This window comes from Octopus sinensis, linkage group LG18 (genome assembly GCF_006345805.1).
Source record: "Octopus sinensis linkage group LG18, ASM634580v1, whole genome shotgun sequence".
Classification (NCBI taxonomy): Eukaryota; Metazoa; Mollusca; class Cephalopoda; order Octopoda; family Octopodidae; genus Octopus; species Octopus sinensis.
The window spans coordinates 33,287,690-33,309,934 of NC_043014.1; the positions used below are offsets into that span (position 1 = coordinate 33,287,690).

The 22,245-nt window shown below is 37.2% G+C and overlaps 1 protein-coding gene across 1 annotated transcript in view; it reads right to left on the minus strand.

Annotated features, from left to right (window-relative positions):
* Positions 1 to 22,245, minus strand: part of LOC115221444 (kinesin-like protein KIF28P) — a 113,241-nt gene that overhangs the window by 30,109 nt on the left and 60,887 nt on the right. Inside the window, exons 10-14 of the mRNA XM_029791627.2 lie at positions 19,009 to 19,161; positions 7,471 to 7,568; positions 5,663 to 5,760; positions 4,873 to 5,023; positions 3,222 to 3,279 (exon numbers count right to left, since the gene is read on the minus strand). Of these exons, the coding sequence (XP_029647487.1) occupies positions 3,222 to 3,279; positions 4,873 to 5,023; positions 5,663 to 5,760; positions 7,471 to 7,568; positions 19,009 to 19,161 (558 nt within the window). The remainder of the gene's footprint in view (positions 1 to 3,221; positions 3,280 to 4,872; positions 5,024 to 5,662; positions 5,761 to 7,470; positions 7,569 to 19,008; positions 19,162 to 22,245) is intronic.

Consider the following 22,245-nt stretch of genomic DNA (forward strand, 5'->3'; position numbering starts at 1 on the left):
CTACCCACAAGGGGCTAAACACAGAGGGGACAAACAAGGACAGACTAAGGGATTAAGTCAATTACACCGACCCCAGTGCGTAACTGGTACTTAATTTAATCGACCCCGAAAGGATGAAAGGCAAAGTCGACCTCAGTGGAATTTGAAATCAGAACATAACAGCAGACGAAATACCTATTTCTTTACTACCCACAAGGGGCTAAACACAGAGGAGACAAACAAGGACAGACAAACGGATTAAGTCGATTACATCAAACCCAGTGTGTAACTGGTACTTATTTAATCCACTCCGAAAGGATGAAAGGCAAAGTCGACCTCGGCGGAATTTGAACTCAGAACGTAGCAGCAGATGAAATACCGCTAGGTATTTCACCCGGCGTGCTAATGCTTCTGCCATGTCCCATCACTAAACATGAGCTATTCATTGTCTGAAATGGGGACAAGTGTTTAACCCTTTTGTTACTGTATTTATTTTGAGATGCTCTGTGTTTCTTTCAATTACTTTAAATATAACAAAGAATTTAGTAAAATAACTTAGTTATCATTCAACTAGTGTTAGGAACATAAATTGGGACTGTGGTGATGCTACTGTGTAAGGTTCAGCGTGCATGCGCAGAATGGGACTACTTCCGGGTGGCCACTGGAAGTCTTCCCCATGCGCATGTGCGGGAAACTGACCCCCTAAGGGACAACAGACTCATTCATTCTCTCTGGCCGTTCAGCCATCGTGAACAGACGTGCATTGGTAGTCTCTGATAACCACACCGACTTAGCCGCGGACAACATTGAACCACTTCAACCAATGAACAAGAAGCTGTACAACAGATTCGGCTGCCGTTTTCCCATCAGATATACGTACACCATCGCGATTAATAAACAAACTGCTGTCTTTCACCGATAACCTGACTTCGTCTGTTATATCTAACTAAATTGTATGTGACGGGATCGGACCGACACCCTTTCAGTGATACCAATACCAGATCCTGTTACAGGACTAAGGTTTGGTGGAAGATTTTAATTCAAAGTTTATAAAAATAAGACATTTGTACTCAAAGCCAGAGCCGGTTTCAGCCGGGTTGGTAATGAAAGGGTAAAATGAACTTTGCAGGTGAAAAACATTTAAATCTTTGTTGGTGGACAAGTTATCACTAATCACACTTCTATTTCATTTCCTTTTTGTCCTTACAGTTTTGTTTTTATGTTATATAAGAAACTAACTTTAACTTAATTTTATTAAATGTCCATGAGTTGTATCAATAAAGTATAAAGATAATAAAATGTGCATCTGCTGATGATAGAAAAGAGAGAAAAATTTAATACCAATAATATGGAAAAGATTTTAACTAGATTTGAACCTTCAACTCTGCATTACAGTAAAGATTTTTTTAAAAGTAATACACTTTTGTAAATACAATACAGAATACTAAACTTTAACTAAATTTGAACTTTTATACTTGTTGGGGCAAGAGTTACAACACCCCCTGTGATAATGGACTGACCGAATGACTACAGATAGTAGCTGTTTGAGTGAGAAGGGAGAGAGTAGGCTTTAATCACAGGATGTCGTAAGGTGGTGGTGTTTTGGTAGTTTGTCAGAATATCATTTGTTGGTTCATGTATAATTTGTGTAGAGTTTGTTGGATTGTTACATTGTTGTAACCCTGCTTTGTTATATGTTTATTGTTACTATATGGTTATAGTGTTAAAAGTATAGTCATAACAATTGGCGATACAACAATATTGGTGATGAGGATTCGAAACTCATGCAGGTCAATTAACAAACTTTTGTGATACAAAGTTGCTAATTATGGAAGACCTATTAGCTTCAATAATTCAGCTGCAAAAGCAACAGCAAGTATAGCAACAGGAGTTGCACAAACAACTACAACAGCAACAACTTGTTTTTACATTATTTTTACATTATTTTTACATTATTTTTACATTTGATGGATATTTGTCCTCATCTTGTTGTTGTTAACACAATGTTATTTTTACATTATTTTTACATTATTTTTACATTATTTTTACATTATTTTTACATTATTTTTACATATTTTTACATTATTTTTACATTTGATGGATATTTGTCCTCATCTTGTTTGTTGTTAACACAATGTTATTTTTACATTATTTTTACATTATTTTTACATTATTTTTACATTATTTTTACATTATTTTTACATTATTTTTACATTATTTTTACATTTGATGGATATTTGTCCTCATCTTGTTTGTTGTTAACACAATGTTATTTTTACATTATTTTTACATTATTTTTACATTATTTTTACATTATTTTTACATTATTTTTACATTATTTTTACATTATTTTTACATTTGATGGATATTTGTCCTCATCTTGTTTGTTGTTAACACAATGTTATTTTTACATTATTTTTACATTATTTTTACATTATTTACACTATTTACATTTGATGGATATTTGTCCTCATCTTGTTTGTTGTTAACACAAGGTTTCGGCTGATATACCCTCCAGCCTTCTTCATGTGTCTTGGGGAAATTTCGAACCTGGGTTCTCATTCCTAAGGTATTTTTTGATGTTATTATTATTATTATTATTATTATTATCATTATTATTGTTAATGTTCAGGTCACTGCTTGGAATCGGAATCTTGGGGTTAGTAGTTTATGGAGTGAATCTGGGGGTTATTAATTTGGGGTTAGTAAATATGGAGTGAATTTTAGGGCTTACAAATCTAATATTTTTCTATCCTTCCTTAATACCGGTTCCCATATGCTATTAATATCTGCACTCGGTCTGCTTAGGAGGTTGTTGTGTCCTAGCATATATGCTGTTTCTTTTAGTTATCTTATTTTCCAGTGGTGTTCTCTGTCTATTATTTTAACTTCACCCCTGTGGGAGAACCCAGGTTCGAAATTTTCCCCAAGACACCTGAAGAAAGCTGGAGGGTATATCAGCTGAAACATTGTGTTAACAACAAACAAGATGAAGGCAAATAGCCGACAAATGTAAATAGTGTAAATAATGTACATAATTCCTCATCTCTTAAATATAGAACTGAAGCTTGTTTTTAACCTGCACATTAAACGAATGATAGATTAATTAACTGGTTAGATAGTTAACCAATTGAGTAATAATAAAGAAGTGGAATTGCACCTATGTGTGTGTTATTATTATTGGTGTAATAACTGTCCCAAGACATTACAAAATTACATAAAACATACTCATAAATCTTTACCTTGTGAATTATTTAGACCATTTCTTTCTAGGTATTTCTTTAATCGTTCATTCTCTTCCTGATTTAAGAAAGAAAATAGACAATTTAAATATTCCTCAATAAATTAATGATTGTTAGCAGTTCCAATAATAAGGACTTTTTAAAGACAAATATAAGGAGAGGCATATACACGAGACTCAAGAGCGCCTCTTCCATAAAAGCTTCACCCAGGGTGGACTGCACCCCACTGCCCTGCCTAGTTGTTCTACTAGTTAGATTGCAGTCTGGTACTGTGTACATATTCAGGAATTAGATGGCTGATGATGATCAGAAATCAAACTAAATGAACCAAAATATAAATGTGAATAGTAAAAAGAAATGAAACAAGAGGTTAATTACTCAAAATATTACCATCTTACAGAAGAAAAAGGTATAGAAGGGAATTAGTAGGACATTCTTAAGAATATCCTTGTTCTTTACATTTACCAAGAGCAGTGATTCCCAAAATGGGGGATATGAAAATTGTGGTGGGACGTGGGATCCCAAATGCTTTTCTTTTTTCTCCTTAGTAGGACATGGTAGTGTGAAGGTCTTTTTTTCACAGCAAACATACTTCACCTAAACACACCTATTCAAGTCAATTCCCCCAGCCAAGTATATTGTGTGAAGATGTTTGCTACAGTATAGCACTATTCTAATACCCTACTTAGGCTATTTCTATAAGGAAAGTATATAATTATGAAATATTAAGAATAAAGTTGCTTTTTTCTAACCACCAATGGGGTATGCATTTTTCTGGAAAGTTATAGTGGATCCTGAGGGAAAATAGGTAGGAAAACACTGATCTAAACAGTCCACTTAAAGCCAAAATTATGTTAGAAGACACTTAAAAACTCAATATTAGACATTAATCACTGACAACCTCTCAAGTCCCATCAGTTGGCTTTGTGATATCAGAAATATGGAGCAACGTTTGCTGGAACTTTTCAGTACCTCAGATACTAAAGTTCAGTCCTCAATCCTATGCTAGAAATAGTCTTTCATATATACATACATATTATATATACATATATATATATGATCGTTAGCCACTTCACACATTTTTTTCTCTCCTTGTTTTTTCTGTGTTCCTTTCTGTAGAAGAGCGTAGGCTTGAAATGTAAAAGACTTTTTCTATTCCTGAGCGTTATACTAATACATGTTTTGTACAGCACCTGTCTTCGACCTTTGTTTTTTTTGTAAACTCTACCTATATATATATATATATAGGAGTGGCTGTGTGGTAAGTAGCTTGCTTATGAACCACGTGGTTCTGGGTTCAGTCCCACTGTGTGGCACCTTGGGCAAGTGTCTTCTACTATAGCCTCAGGCTGAGGCCGACCAAAGCCTTGTGAGTGGATTTGGTAGATGGAAACTGAAAGAAGCCCATTGTATATATGTATGTATATGTATGTGTGTATATGTTTGTGTGTCTGTGTTTGTCCCCCCAACATCGCTTGACAACCGATGATGGTGTGTTTACGTCCCTGCTACTTAGCAGTTCGGCAAAAGAGACCAATAGAATAAGTACTAGGCTTACAAAGAATAAGTCCTGGGGTCAATTTGCTTGACAAAAGGCAGTGCTCCAGCATGACCACAGACAAATGATTGAAACAAGTAAAAGAGTACATACCTTAAGTTCACGTATTAGTTTATCAATTGGGTTCTCGTTAACCACAGCCTTATTCTTTATCTGCTTTGCTCGATCAGCATAACGGAGTGTAGAGAGGGTCTCATCATAATTGATGTCGGCAGGCGACAGAGCAGCTATCATCACAGTTCGACTGTTGAAACAACAACAAAATCAGTAGTAATAACAACAAGAAAAGAAATAATGAGAAAAGTGATGACAATTTCAACACAAACCAACAATGACAATGGCCCTCACAACAGCTAAGACCACTTGCCTACAACACACTCCCACCTTCCTACTGTGTTTCTGTAAAACATAAAAACTATAGCTTTTACACATCTATATTAATACTAACAATTTGTCACCAACACAGACACACACACACACACACTTGTATATATGCACACACATAAATATCGAACAATTAGAATGAGTGCTCAACATTACATTGGTGAATAAAGATTCTTTATTTGTGTGTTAAGGCTACCATTGGTTTCATGTTAAGAAATATTATAATTATCAAGCCTCTCATGTGGAACATCAACATTCGTCTCCATTTTGGTTTAATACACAAATAAAGTACACATCCATCCATCCCACCCCCACACAACTTTCTGTCTGCCAAATCTGCTCATAAGGCTTTAGTTGACTCAAGACTATAGCAGAGGACACTCACCTAAAGTGCCATACAGTGAGACTGGACCCTGAACCATGATTGCGAACCAAACTTCTTACCATAGAGCCATGTTACTGTTATTTAAACAATGAAAATTAAGAAAAATATAATTACCTGTTGCCACCCAAAGCATTTTTTAATAGTTTGGTAAGGACTGATTCCCTATATGGAACTACAACTTTCTTCTTGCCAGATGCTTGTTCTGCCAAAGCCTGAAATAATTTAATAAATTGGATTCATATTCCTTTATGAATATTGTTTTCAAATTTTGGCACAAAGCCAGTAATTTCAGTGAGGGGATAAGTCAACAGCATTGACTCTGGTGTTTAACCAACACTTGATTTATTGACCCTGAAAGGATGAAAGGCAGAATTTGAACTCAGAACATAAAGACGGATGAAATACTTCTAAGCATTTTACCCGGCATACTAACAATTCTGCCAGCTCACTACCCATCATCATCATCATTGTTTAGCGTCCGCTTTCCATGCTAGCATGGGTTGGATGATTTGACTGAGAACTGGCAAACCAGATGGCTGCACCAGGCTCCAATCTTGATCTGGTAGAGTTTCTACAGCTGGATGCCCTTCCTAATGCCAACCACTCTGAAAGTGTAGTGGGTGCTTTTATGTGCCACTGGCATGAGGGACTGTCAGATGGTACTGGCAACAGCCACGCTCAAATGGTGTTTTTGTGTGCCACCTGCACAGGAGCCAGTCCAGCGGCACTGGCAATGACCTCGCTCAAATGTTTTTTACGTGCCACTGTCACAAGTGCCAGTAAGACGACACTGGTAATGATCATGCTCGAATGGTGCTTTTTACGTGCCACTGGCATGGAAGTCAGTTAGCTGCTCTGGCAATGATCATGCTCAGATGGTGCTCTTAGCACTCCACTAGCACGGATGCCAGTCATCGAATTTGATTTCGATTTCACTTGCCTCAACAGGTCTTCACAAGCAATTCATTTATGAATATTGGTTTCAAATTTTGGCCCAAAGCTAGTTATTTTGGGGAGTGGGTAAATCGATTGCATTGACCCTAGTGTTCAACTGATACCTATTTTGTTGATCCCAAAAGGACGAAAGGTAAAATTGATCTCAGCAGAATCTTAACTCAGATTGTAAGGAGATGGACGAAATGCTGTTAAGCATTTTGCCTGGCATGCTAACAATTCTGGCAGATTGTCGCCTTATATTTATGCAAGAATATTGAGATATGAAATGTAATAGTCTTTTAAATACTAAGGAGAGAGGAGAAATGGTTTGTATAGGCTGGTGGCTAGGTTTTTGTCATGATGAGTGATTAATCTTCTGACAGATACAATGGTAACCAATCTTAGGTGCATTCATAGTTATATTGCAGATGGTGGTTTCACACTTGGGTGAAATGGAACTAAGCAAAAAAAATACTCAATGTTGTAACATAAAGTGGTGGACTCTCCTGTTATAAATAACAGATGAGGTTCCACAACTTCTTGTTGATCAACCTGCACAGATGAGTTGTTTATAGTGATAAAATGTGTGTGCAGTACTTGAGATCACTCCCTTCATCAAATTAACAATGCCTGTACAGGGGCACGGTGAATGGAAGTGTTTTGCTTAAGAGCACAATGCACTGCCAGGTCCAGATATCAAAACCACAATCTAGCAGTTGGGTGTGCAACACCCTAACCACTAAGCCACACACGCTCCCGAGTAAAATATCAACCACTGACTCTCTAATTACTAGCTCACCACTTTATCAACTACAATTGATCATGTTACCAGATTGAGAGGTAATAGCACAGAGAGTACAGCTTTACAGAGCAATTTGATAGTGGAATTATGAGTTCCTTACTGAAGTGTTGTATCATTAAGAAAACAAGACTACTGGGAATTGTTTGAAAGAAAAATAGACTCTGTGGGCCTCTCGGTTACTTACTGATATAACGTTTCCAAGAACAGATAGAGACCTGTTAATATTGGCACCTTCACGCAACCGATCACCTGTTGCGCCAGTACTGTCTGCTCGTTCAGAACCTGCCAAAGGAAACAGACACTGTATGACAGCAAAGTATCATGTGTGTGAATGTGTGTGTATGTGTGTATGTGTGTGTGTGTGTGTGTGTGTGTGTGTGTGTGTGTGTGTGTGCACATGCATAAGCATGCGCGTGCACATTTGAGTATGTGTAGAAACATATATATACATATATATAGCAGAGAGAAACATATATACACATCATAATCATCATCATCATCATCATTTAACATCCGTTGTCCATGCTGGCATGGGTTGGATGGTTTGACTAGACTGGCACTCTGGAAGACTGCACCAAACTCCAGTCTAATTTGGCATGGTTTTCTATGGCCGGATGTCCTTCCAAACACCAACCACTCTGAAAGTGTAATGGGAAGGAAGGAGGCAGAGAGAGAAGATGGAAAATCATGAGAAGTATCTTAACCAGGCAAAGATACATAGAATTTGTAAGGAGGAAAATGAGGAGAAGGTAGGGGAGAAATAAGTTGTGAAGTAAGGGTGAACTGAAGGGAAGGTAAAGGCATGAAGGTATTATATAAGCAGAGGTAGTGATAATGAAGTGGAGAATGAGAGGGCAAAATATAAAAGAAAAGAGGGCAAAAAGAACAGAGAGAGCCAGTTAATCAGTGTAAAATGTTTAACTTTCTGCAAGAAATAGTTAAAAGACTAGGCAATAAGAAAGGTGGGATAGAATGAGTAAATAAAGAAAACCCAATTTAACAAATGAGGAAATGATTGGCAAAAGAAACCCTCCTTCTCTGTATAAGAACAACACAATAACTTGCTAATGATCTTGTCCAGTAAAAGTATCTTATATAAAAAGAATGATGTCAGAATAAATATAAATACAAAATATAAGGATGAGGTGCTAACTGGAGGATAACAGGAAAAAAGTCTATAAAGACATATTGAGTTAAATAAGAATATATGTCTGTCTTTTATCTCGTAAACAACTTAAACAAATTAAATCCCTGAAAAACTTCTATATTGTTTACAAAATAAGTTCTCACCCAAATTTTCCATATTTAATGTTTTCTATCAATCTTTCTTATTCCACCACACCAAAAATTTGATCAGTCATCATGGCATCCTAACAGACCCAACCTCAGCCTCATATGAATAGATCTCTGTGAATTTTGTAATAAGAACTACTGTGATGTACTACTACTACTACTATACTACTACTACTACTAATAATAATAATAATAATAATAATAATAATAATGTTGCCTTACTGGCACATGAAAAACATTCGAGTGAGGTCATTGCCAGTTTCGCTGGACTGGCTCCTGTGCAGGTGGCACGTAAAAAACACCACTTGAGCCAATCCTGCCTGACTGGCCCTTGTGCCAGTGGCACGTAAAAGCACCTGCTACACTCTTGGAGTGGTTGGCATTAGAAAGGGTATCCAGCTGTAGAAACTCTGCCAAATCAGATAGGAGCCTGGTGCAGCCATCTGGCTCGCCAGTCCTCAGTCAAATTGTCCAACCCATGCTAGCATGGAAAGCGGACATTAAACGATGAATAATAATAATGATAATAATGATAATAATAATAATAATAATAATGATGATGATAATAATAATTTTGGCACAAGGCCAGCAATTTTGGGGAGGGGATAAATTGATTACACCAACACTAGTGCTCAGCTGGTACATATTTTATTGACCCAGAAAACATGAAAGGCAAAGTCAACCTCAGCGGAATTTGAACCCAGAACATAAAGACAAACAAAATGCTACTAAGCATATCAATGATACTGATTTCAAATTTTGGTGCAAGGCCAGCAACTTCGGGAGAGGGGGCTAGTCAATTACATCGATACCAGCACTCAACTGGTATGCATTTTATCAAGCCTGAAAGAATAAAAGGCAAAGTCAACCCCAGTGGGATTTGAACTCAGAACATAAAGAAGCCTGTAAACATTTTTCTTGGCTAACAATTCTGCCAGCTCGCTGCCCTAAGCATAATAATAATATTAACTATAATTGTGATGATACTAGCTACAATAAGTGGAGGCACGTGGCTTAGTGGTTAGGATGTCAGCACCATGATCGTAAGATTGTGGTTTCAATTCCTGGACCAGGTGACGCGTTGTGTTCTTGAGCAAAACACTTCATTTCACGTTGCTCCAGTCCACTCAGGTGGCAAGAATAAATAACGCTGCGATAGACTGGTATCTTGTCCAGCTAGAGAACACATACGCCATAGAAACTGGGAAACCGGGCCTATGAGCTTGGCTAGGCTTTAAAAGGGCGCATTTATTATTATTATACTAACTACAATACTAATGATGATGATGATAAAAATAATAATAATAGTAATAGGAACAAGGTGGTAATCTTTATAATAACAATGGTAGCTACATTGATAATATGTACTAATAAATGTAAAACAACAACAATTATAACATAAAAAATGGCAATCGTGACAGATGTCTGGTAGCGACATGATAGCATAATCTCACTGAGGAGCCCAAAACAGGGGGAAATTATGTTATGTGGCAGTCTGGCAGCTGTAGCAGACAATTCTCATCTGTCAAAGATATAATACGAGTGCTTTCATGCACCAGAAGTCCATATAAGAGGTCCTATCATCATCATCATCATCATCATCGTTTAACGTCTGTTCTCCATGCTAGCATGGGTTGGACGGTTCGACCAGGGTCTGGGAAGCCAGGAGGCTGCACCAGGCTCCAGTCTGATCTGGCAGTGTTTCTACAGCTGGATGCCCTTCCTAACGCCAACCACTCCGTGAGTGTAGTGGGTGCTTTTTACGTGCCACCGGCACAGGTGCCAGGGGAGTCTGGCAGTGGCCACGATCGGTTGGTGCTTTTAACGTGCCACCGGCACGGAAGCCAGTCAAGGCGGCGCTGGCATCGGCCACGTTCGGATGGTGCTTTTTATGTGCCACCGAATGCAGTATTTGGTGTTCTAACAAAAGATCCACGTTAAGTTGGATATGAATATTGACTTTTGGTATTAAAACTGCTTCTGTTGTTATTAATTAATAACAGTCATAATAATTATAATATTTATAACAATGATAATAACAATAGTAATAATAATAATGATAAAAGCATTGACTACAAAATTAGTTTAAAAAATAACAGTTTTAGTGGAGCTAAAAATACAAATAAAAATAAGAATAATAGTAGTAATAGCAACAATAACATGATGATGACGACTACCATGATGATGATGATGATGATGATGATGAGGGTGATGATGATGATGATGATTGCATTAACAACAATTGTAATAATTGGCCTGGATTTATCAATAACTGAAATGATTGATTGGTCTGTGGGGAGTATGCTGACATGGCTTTTAGTCATGGCAACTGTTCCAATATATATAACAGAGTTAATCATCATCATCATCATCATCATCATCATCATCATCATTTAGCGTCTGCTTTCCATGCTGGCATGGGTTAGACAGTTTGAATGGAACTGGTATACTGAAGAGCTGCACCAAGTTCCAGTCTGATATGGCATGGTTTCTAAAGCTGGATGCCCTTCCTAACACCAATAATAATAACAGCAACAACAACAATAATAATAATAATAATAATAGTAATAATAATAATAATATGCCACTTTGATGGCATGCACTGCTCTCTCACTCAATAATAATAATGATGATAATAATAATAATAATAATAATAATAATAATAAGAATAATATACTAGGCAGTGACTCTCATGGCTGATGATCTTAACTGATTGGAAGTGTTATCATGTATATTGTTTTGTCTTGGTTTAAAAGATGGGCTACAGCAAATATTCTTCTCAATACCACAGATTTGCTTGTCATTTGCTTGACCTTAACCAGTTGAGCACGTCCCTTGGTGGCTGATATGTGCATCTCTGATCACGGGCAGAAGTAGTGGGGGAGCATCATAGCCATGTTTTGAGAGGAATTCTTAGAGGTTTGGATAATTCACCTCTGGAAACATGGGTCTTTCCTTCAACATCCTTAACCCTTTAGTGTTCACATTATTCTGCCAAAATTAATCCTTTTTTATCCACATTGCTTTGAACTAATCTTGTATTATCTTGTAGTTATGAGATTTTGATGAGGTAGCTATTAATTTTTAAGATGATATTGTAGGGTTGGTGTGAGAGACCAGATATGGCCAGTTTGAACATAAAACAAGCAGAATACTTTTGGCTGGATATGGCCGGTTTAAATGCTAAAGGGTAAAACAACCCTTATTCAGGGACCTTTTAAGCAGGATAGGCTATTCGACCTGAAGAAAATTCTGAGTCCCACCTGCAAGATCATGTGCTGTTTATCTTGATATGTGATCACCATGTTGTGCACATATGGTTGTGATGCATGTGTCTGGAGTACCCTTATCAGATGGGTAATCATGATGAGTATATTGGGCTTTGTATATTTCACCCTAGTGTCACTTTGATGGCATGCACAGCTCTCTCACTCAATAATAATAATAATAATAATAATAATAATGGTTTCAAAGTTTGGCACAGGACCAGCAGTTTTTGAGAAGAGGGAAATTCAATTTACATCAACTTCAGCACTTGACTGGTACTTATTTTATCGATCCCAAAGGATGGAAAGCAAAGTCAACCTAGGCAGAATTTGAACTCAGAACATAAAAGATGGATGAAATGCCACTAAACATTTTGCTTAGTATACTAACAGTTCTGCTAGCTTGCTGCCTTAATAATAATAATAATATAATAATAATAATAATAATAATAATAATAACAATATGGATGTTTCATTCATCTTCTTTGAACAACCTTTATTCAGGGACCTTTTGAGCTTTGATGGGCTACTTGACCTGAAAAATATTCTAACTGAACCCTGCCTGCAAGGGCATGCATTGTTTATCTTGATATGAGAACACCATGTCACATAAATATGGTTGTGATATATGTGCTTGGTGTACCCTTATCAGATGAGTAGCCATGATGAGTATATTGGACTTTGTATATTTGTACCTCAGCATCACTTTGATGGCGTGTACTGCTCACTCACTCAATAATAATAATAACAATCTTTTCTACTGGAGGTACAATGCCTCAGATTTGTGGGGGAGGGGACTGGTTGATTACATCAACCCCAGTGTTTTACTGGTACTTAATTTATCAGCCCCGAAAGGATGAAAAGCAAAGTCGACCTCAGCAGAATTTGAACTCAGAACATAGTGATGGGCTAAATATCACTAAGCATTTTATCCAGCATGCTAACAGTTCTACCAGCTCACCGCCTTGAATAATGATAATAATCATATATCATCATCATTGTTTAACGTCCGTTTTCCATGCTAGCATGGGTTGGACGGTTCAACTGGGGTCTGGGAAGCCAGAAGGCTGTGCCAGGCCCAGTCTGATCTGGCAGTGTTTTTACAGCTGGATGCTCTTCCTAACGCCAACAACTCCGAGAGTGTAGTGGGTGCTTTTTATGTGCCACCTGCACAGATGCCAGATGAGGCTGGCAAACGGCTACGATTGGATGGTGCTTTTTACGTGCCAGACGAGGCTGGCAACGGCCACAATCAGATGGTGCTTTTTACGTGCCAACGGCACAGAGGTCAGTCGGGGCGGCGCTGGCAACGGCCACGTTCGGATGGTTCTCTTACGTGCCACCGGCACTGGTATCTCAGCTACAATTTCCATTGATGTTGAAAGATAATAATAATGACACAAGGCCAGCAATTTCAGGGGGCAGAGTAAGTTGATTGCATCAACCCCAGTGTTCAACTGGTACTTATTTTATCAATCCTGAAAGGATGGAAAATAAAATCAACCTTGATGGAATTGAACTCAAAAAAGACAGACGAAATGCTATTAAGAATTGATGTTGAGGTGTTAGATTTAATAAATGTTTTAACCCTTTAGTGTTCGCATTATCCTGCCAAAATTAATGCTTTTTTATCCACATTGTTTTGAACTAATCATGTAGCTATGAGATTTTGATGAGGTAGCTGTTAATTTTTAAAACGATATTGTAGGGTTGGTGTGAGAGACCAGATCTGGCCAGTTTGAACATAAAACAGGCAGAATACTTTTGGCCGGATATGGCCGGTTTAAATGTTAAAGGGTTAAACAGCCCTTATTCAGGGTTAGACATAGAAGTTCTCTTGCAGCTGAGCAGACTGATGCTTGTAAGCCATATGGTTTGTATGCAAGATGAAAGAATTTCAAAACATCTATTAAACAGGGAACTACATTTTAGCGGGGGAAAATCTTCCTCACAAGCTGAAGTCAAAACACAAAGACTTCCTTAGCCCTTTCATTATTGTATTTATTTTGAAATGCTCTGTTTCTTTCAATTACCTTAAATTTATCAAAGAATTTAGTAAAATAACTTAGTTATCATTCGGCTAGTATTAGGAACATAAATTGCGACTAAGGTTTAGTGGAAGATTTTAATTCAAAACTTATGAAAACAAGATATTTGTATTCAGAGCCAGAGCCAGTTTCAGGCAGGTTGATAACAAAAGGGTTAAATTTGATCTGAAAAAAAGCTAATATTCCTGCTGAAAATTGGGAAATATCTGCAATTGATAGGGCTTCATAGAAAAGACATTCTCGATGCATTTATGTATTTTGAAGAGAATTGTGTTAAACATGCAAAACTGAAATGAAATACAAGGAGAGGAAACCTCCTACAGAAGTCAATTCTTCCTTCAAATCTTCAACTTGTAACTGAATTTGTCTTTTTAAGGCTGGTCTTGGTAACTGATCAAGAAAGCATGAATCAAAAGCATGCTAAGAGTTGATGTTGAGGTGTTGGATTTAATAAATGTTTTAAACATAGAAGTTCTCTTGCAGCTGAGCAAACTGATGTGTGTAAGCAATGTGGCTTGTATGGAAGATGAAAGAAGTTCAAAACATTTATTAACCTTTTCGTTACTGTATTTATTTTGAGATACTCTTTGTTTCTTTCAATTAATTTTAAATATAACAGAGAATTTAGTAAAATAACTTCGTTATCATTAAGCTAGTGTTAGGAACATTAATTGTGACTAAGGTTTGGTGGAAGATTTTAATTCAAAACTTATGAAAACAAGGCATTTGTACTAAAAAGCCAGAGGCGGTTTCAGCCGGGTTGGTATCAAAAGGGTTAAACAGAGTATTACAATTTAGGAAAAAAAAACTATTCTCCTCACAAGCTGAGATCAAAAATACAAAGACTTCTCTTAATTTAATTCAAAACAAGGTAATAGTCATGTTGAAATTTGGGAAATACACTGAACCACAAAAGAAATGCGAGATGTGTGTGACTGTGAAATATGTTTTAATTTCATTATGCCAGAGATAAATTTTGATAAATCTGATAAAGTCAATTTCTTGGATGCTCTTTGACTACAGTCCATGGGTCGTCATGTGTTCTGGAAGTGGGCAGATCCAGTACATTGAGATTATAGGGCATGATGTGTTCAATACTGTGTGATGGAATAAAAAACCAGCTTTGCTTTGCAATTATTTATCACGCCATAGTACATTATTGAGCTGACTTTCCACACACACACACACACAAACACACACACACATACACACACACACACACACATACACACACACACACACACACAAACACACACACAAACACACACACATGCATGCACAAACACACACACAAACACACACACACACACACACACAAACACACACACACACACACACGCATGCATGCACACACATGCACACATGCACACGCACACATGTGCACACACACATTTACATGCTCACACACACATACACACTCGTACGTGCATAGCCATTTCTTTTCATACGTATATTGTTGTCCGGTTGACTAAATAACTAGTGTACTGAGAGCTAACTGTCGCACAGTTAAGTGTTGGTAGGAACGGATATGAGACAGACTCAATAATTTGAAGGTTACAATTGATTCTTGAGATAAGGAAGTAGATATGACAAATTTACAGAGATAGATAACTATTCGACTTATATATAAGTAGCAAGATGAATAGACAGGTGGCTGGACGGATGGTTGCAGGGAGGGAGGAATGGTAGGCAAATAGTTTTGGTGAAAGAGGGAGAGAGGGAACGAAAAAGAGAGAGAGGGAGAAAGAAAGAGATAGAAACAGAGATAGAAACAGAGAGAGTGGAGAATGAGGGAGAGAGGGAACGAAAAAGAGAGAGAGAGAAAGAGAGTGAGTGAGAGAGGAAGAAAGAGAGAAAAAAGAAGTAATAAAAAAAAACATTAAGAATAGTGAAGACAATAGAAGATTTATTCAATATGCATCAAACAACATTTACTGATGTGATTGATTTTCAGCACTAGATTAATGTTAATGGGTCACGAAAAGAAGAAAAGTTTTAATATTTTGGTGACAAGATCTTTTTTGAAGAAGAGTCTTACCAGTAACTCTGTCCCCGTAGCAAAAAAATAAAAATAAAAAATAAAAAAATGAAAAGGCGCAGGAGTGGCTGTGTGGTAAGTAGCTTGCTTACCAGCTACATGGTTCAGGGTTCATTCCCACTGTGTGACACTTTGGGCAGGTGTCTTCTACTATTGCCTCAGGCTGACCAAAGCCTTGTGAGTGGATTTGGTTGGCGGAAACTGAAAGAAGCCCATCGTATATATGTATATGTGTGTGTGTTTGTGTGTCTGTGTTTGTCCGCCCCAACATCGCTTGACAACCGATGGTGGTGTGTTTACATCACCATAACTTAATGATTCGGCAAAAGAGACTGATAGAATAAGTACTAGGCTTACAAAGTATAAGTCTTGGGGTTGATTTGCTCGACTAAAGGCAGTGCTCCAGCATGGCCACAGTCAAATGACTGAAACAAGTAAAAGAGTAAAAGAGAGTAAAGAGATTTAGAAAAAAAACTTTGTTGAATTGGGTTCAGCTGGTATAGATCATAACTAGTGTCTTCTGAATAAACATCTTTCATCTTTTCTCTTTTACTTGGCTATGCTGGGACACCACTTTGAGGGGTTTTAGTCAAACAAATTGACCCGAGAACTTACTTTTTTTAAAAGTCTAGTACTTATTCTGTCAGCCCCTTTTGCCGAACTACACCAACACTGGTTGACAAGCTGTTGTAGGGGACAAACATAGACACAAAAACTCACACATAGATATATACATACATTTATACGATGGGCTTCTTTCAGTTTCTGTCTGCCCAATCCACTCACAAAGCTTTGGTTGTCCCAAGGCTATACTAGAAGACACTTGACCATGGTGCCACATAGTGGGACTGAACCTGGAGGCATGTGATTGGGAAGTAAGTTTCTTACCACACAGTCATGCCTGTGTCTATTTAAGTTTGGAACGTAAAAGAACAATATTCATAGAATTACAGGCTAATAATAATAATAATAATAATTATAATAATAATAATAATAATAATAAGGTGCCCTGGGAATGATAGCAAAATGATTGCTACCTAACACAGATACCAGGAAACCCCAAAATGGCAGAAATTCAAAAGATAGTGCTCATGGGAACTGCTCATATCCTACGCAAAATACTCTCTATGTAATCTCAAGGTTTAAAACAAACATAATTTTCGTTTTTTTTTTTTTTTTTTAGACATTCACTAGTACAACACTAAATACAAAACCAAATATATGGCACACTAGGCATAACAACAACGTGAACTTCCAACATGTTGTCTCTTGAGGTCTCTGGGTGAGACTTGGAGCCAACTTGTACAAGTATAAAGCAAAAGTTAAACATAGAATAATAATAATAATAATTGAAATTAATCTGTAGGATTGTATTTAATATAAACACAGGCATGGCTATGTGGTCAAAAAGTTTGATTTGCACCCATATGGTTTCAGCCTCAGTCCTACAGTGTGGCATCTTAGGCAAGTGTTTTTATTATGGCTCTAGGCTGACAAATGGCTTGTGAGTGATTTTGGTAGATGGAAAGAAGTCCATTGTATATATAAAGTATAATGTAATATAATATAATGTAATGTAATTGATATAATAATGTAATATAATGAGATAAAATGTAATACAGTGTAATATAATACAATGTAATTAATAAAATGTAATATGATATAATGTTATCATCATCATTATTTAATGTCTGTTTTCCATGCTGGCATGGGTTGGATGGTTTGACTGAAAATTGGTAAGCCAGGGAGCTGCACCAGGTTCCAATCTGATTTGGCAAGGTTTCTATGGCTGGATGCCCTTCCTAACATCAACCATTCTGAGAGTGTAGCTGGTGTTTTTTATGTGCCACCGGCACTGGTGCCATTGACCTGACATCAGCATCAGCCACAACTATGGTCTCACTTGGTTTGACCGGTCTACACAAGCATGTATATCGCCAAAGGTCTTGGTCACCTGTCACTGCCCCCATAAGGTCCAATGCTTGAACAGTGCTTATGTGGTAATATAATGTAATGTAATCATCATCGTTTAGCATCTGCTTTCCATGCTAGCATAGTTTGGATGGTGCAACTGGGGTCTGGGAAGCCAGAAGGCTGCACCAGGCCCAGTCTGATCTGGCAATGTTTCTACGGCTGGATGCCCTTCCTAACGCCAACCACTCCGTGAGTGTAGTGGGTGCTTTTTACGTGCCACCGGCACAGGTGCCAGACAAGGCTGGCAAACAGCCACGATTGGATGGTGATTTTTACGAGCCACCAGCACTGGTATCACAGCTAATGTAATATAATATAATTTAGTTAATATAATGTAATATAATGTAATATACAAGATGGTATCAAAATGTTTCCAGACTAGTTTTGTAGTGTGCCGACAGATGGCAGCACACAGTGAAAGCTAACAGCAACCTTCATGAGGCAGTGTGCTTAATGACATTGCTCTGTTTACTTCGCAAGTTCTGAAATTTGCTTTTCTGATCATGTGTATACTACATTCTGCAATTTTGTCATGGACAGGAAGTTGGAACAAAGAGCCAATGAGAAATTTTACATTAAACTAGCAGTATCACCTGGCGTTGCTCGGGTTTGTTTCGACCCTTTAGAATTGGAATTTTTGAAAAGTAAAAATTTTGCATTATGTAGCTTGTTACTTATTCTCTTTACGTGAACATTTTTCTGGTTGAAATACACCAAAAAATGGCGACACAGCAGTCAAAAAATAGGAAAAAATAGGGATTTTCATAGAAAAAAAAGCATCTTTTTGATGTAAATAATTTTTGGTCTTAACATGGTCTGATTTAAGTTTTTTCTTCTACGGAATGAAGAGCAAGCCTTCTATCATACTCTCAATTTTGGTTAACTTGTACCGCAGGGTCTCGGAGGAGATAGTGTTAGTTGAAGGCTACCAAACCTGCCACACACAGACAACTTCAGCTTTATATATAAAGATTTGGGAAGTCTGCTACAGAGACATTGAGCATGTTTCGGCAAATTTATGGTGACAAGGCAGTGAGTTGTTTGCAATGTTTTGAATGGCATCTCCAAAGTCATTTCCAAAGCTACAAAGTAGAAAGTCATACCTGCTAAGTCAACGAGATTTATTTCACTTGTTTTGCGTGTTTCTGTGTTATTCTCTGATTTCTTGATCTGGTCGAATATGATAGTGACCACAGTGTGGGCTCTTGAACTGGTAGCATTCATGTTTGTGGAAGCAACTGTACGATTAGCTGTACCTGTGGTAAAAAAAAACGACAACAAAGCAAAAAGACAATGTAGGTTCATTATGAAAGGAGGGCAAATTTTAGAAATTGGAAAAGCATGAAACTTGACCACAAGAATGGCAGTGTTGTTAAGAAGTTTACTTTGCAGCTATGTGGGAAAGCATCTTTTACTGAATACCAGACTGACAGATGCTTTGTGAGGGAATTTGGTAAATGGAAACTGTGTGGAAGCCCATCACACATACACACACATAAACAATTTTATATTTTACATATATATATAAACAATTTTATGTTACACATAAACACACATATATGTACACACACACACACACACACACATACACACACACATACACACACACATATAAAAAACAATTTTACATGAATCTGAAAGTTACTCCGTACTTTTGTACAGTACAAATTTATTATTCTCTAACATAAATAATATTGATTTCAAAGTTTGGCACAAAGCCAGCAAGTTCAAGAGTGGGGTAAGTTGATTACATTGACCCCAGTGTTCAACGGGTACTTATTTTATCGACCCTGAAAGGATGAAAATCAAAGTCAGGCTCAGCAGAATTTGAACTCAGAACATAAAGATGGACAAAATGCTTAGGAGCATTTTATCCAGCATGCTAATGATTCTGCCAGATCATCACCTTTTTAACAAGTATAGTAACTTCGAAGTCCAATGACGGCTTAGTCGGTTGAAACTTTGAAGTCACTCTCATTATGATTCTTGTGAGAGAATAATAGATAGATAAATAAATATATAAGTAAATAAACAAACAAATAAATAAATATATATATATATGTATGCATACATGTGTGTGTGTGTGTGTGTGTACCTGTCTGTGTGTGTGTGTACCTGTCTGTGTGTGTGTGTGTGTATGTGTCTTTGTTTTTGTCTCCTACCACTGCCTGACTATTGGTGTAGATTTGTTTAAATCCCCACAATTTAGCAGTTCAGCAAAAGAGACTGACAAAGTAAGTGTCAGAGTTAAAAATAAGTACTGAGGTTGATTTGTTTGACTAAACCCTTAAGGGCAAGTCTGCAGTCCAATGACTGAAACAAGTTAACAGATAAAAGATATAATTTGCATAACAGAAGACAATAGCATGCATAATATATGATTTAATTATGCCATACATAATTCTTTCTACTATAGGCACAGGGCCTGGAATTTTGTGGGACAATACTAGTCAGTTACAGTGACCCAAGTGCTCATCAACACCTTTTAGAATTTGATGGAATTCTAACTCAGAACATAAATACAGTAATCCCTCATCTATTGCAGGTATGTTCCAAAACCCCCCATGATAGGTGATAACCACAAAGTAGAAACAGTACTGTGCTGTATATTTTTTATCATTATTATCATAATTTGTTTGCATATATTTATTTTATTATAAATTCAAAACTGCACCTCACACTCCCCTCCCAAATTTCATTTTTTATATAGTTTATGCGATTCTTTGTTTTCTCATCTATGGTACACTATGTATTTTCTTTTAATATATTTTAATTAATGTGTTATACAGTGCAGTACTATACCATATTTTTATTTAATAATTTACTACCAGTATATCCCGGCTTTGCTTGGGATTAAGTTAGGATTATTAAGCCAATCAAGCTCTTTATTTCAAAGCAAACTAAGTAACATCGACGTCAAATTTGAGGGAAATCTGTTGAAATTGGTAAACTTTGGCTGAAATTTTGCAGACAGTTTGATTGGGAAATCCCATAAGGTTTAGAGATTTTTTCTACTCATCGATTGTTTTTTTTTTTTTTCGTTTTTGGGGAACTGAAAGCATTCAAAGATCCCATGAGTCCTAAGTAATGCTGGCATCAAGTTTGAACAAAATACATCAAAATTAGTAGACGTTATGGTTGAAAATGGGGTGTAGCCAATTTTAGTGGGAAGTACTAAAAGGAATCGGTTTATCGATTTTTTTTTATCCTGATTAAATGGAAAACCTCATAAGGAATCAATTTATTGATTTTTCACCCCAAATAGGACTTAACCGAACATTGCTGATTCAAAAACATCAATATTTATACTTTAAAGTTGGTTTTCATACCCAACCCAGTTCTGCAGAATCAGTGTTGCGACGGGAGTGCATGGGTTGGGAGTTGATCGGCAGAGGTGATCAGGTTGCATATGTCAACCCTTTTGAAAACACCACCCCCATTATGTAACCCCACTTTGCCCATGGGTTGAGAACCCTTCCAGCAAGGAAAATAGAACGCCCAAAAGGACCCCTGATCCTCTGTGTGGGAAGCAGTTATGTTCAGATCACAACTAAGTATATATATATATATATGGGAAACACACACACACACACACGCGCGCGTGCGCACACACACAAACATATACGTACATACACCTATTGCATACATGTTTTTGCACGCCTTTGCCCCTGCCACTGTCCCACCACCACCTCCTACCCGAGTAACACCATAAATTGAAGCAAATTTGGCACCCGGACATAAGTTTTGTAACAGGAATAGAGAAGACTACCTTCTCCCGCAGAGATGTGAGAGTCAGATCTCTCCTTTCGAAAACATGAACAGTTTCGAAGCATTGTTTACAAAATAATAGCTGATCGTTTGCGAAGGAGCATGTCTACAGTCAACACGTAGGTCTTTTGCTCTGGTAACCTCTGCTCTCTCCTATATTCACGCACGACCAGCTATATATCGCAATGAGTAGAGCAACGGATTCAGCTAATTTGGAAATTAGTTGTGGAGAAATGGAGAATATTGTTTATATTGTGTATATATATATATTTCTTTACTGCCCACAAGGGGCTAAACATAGAGGGGACAAACAAGGACAGACAAAGGGAGTAAGTCGATTACATCGACCCCAGTGCGAAACTGGTACTTTATTTATCGACCCCGAAAGGATGAAAGGTAAAGTCGACCTCGGCAGAATTTGAACTCAGAACGTAACATCAGACGAAATACCGCTAAGCATTTCGCCTATCGCGCTAGCGTTTTTGCCAGTTCGCCGCCTTCTGTGTATATATATATTCAGGCAACACACACACATTGCATGCATGTATTTTGTATGCATACATGCTCATGTG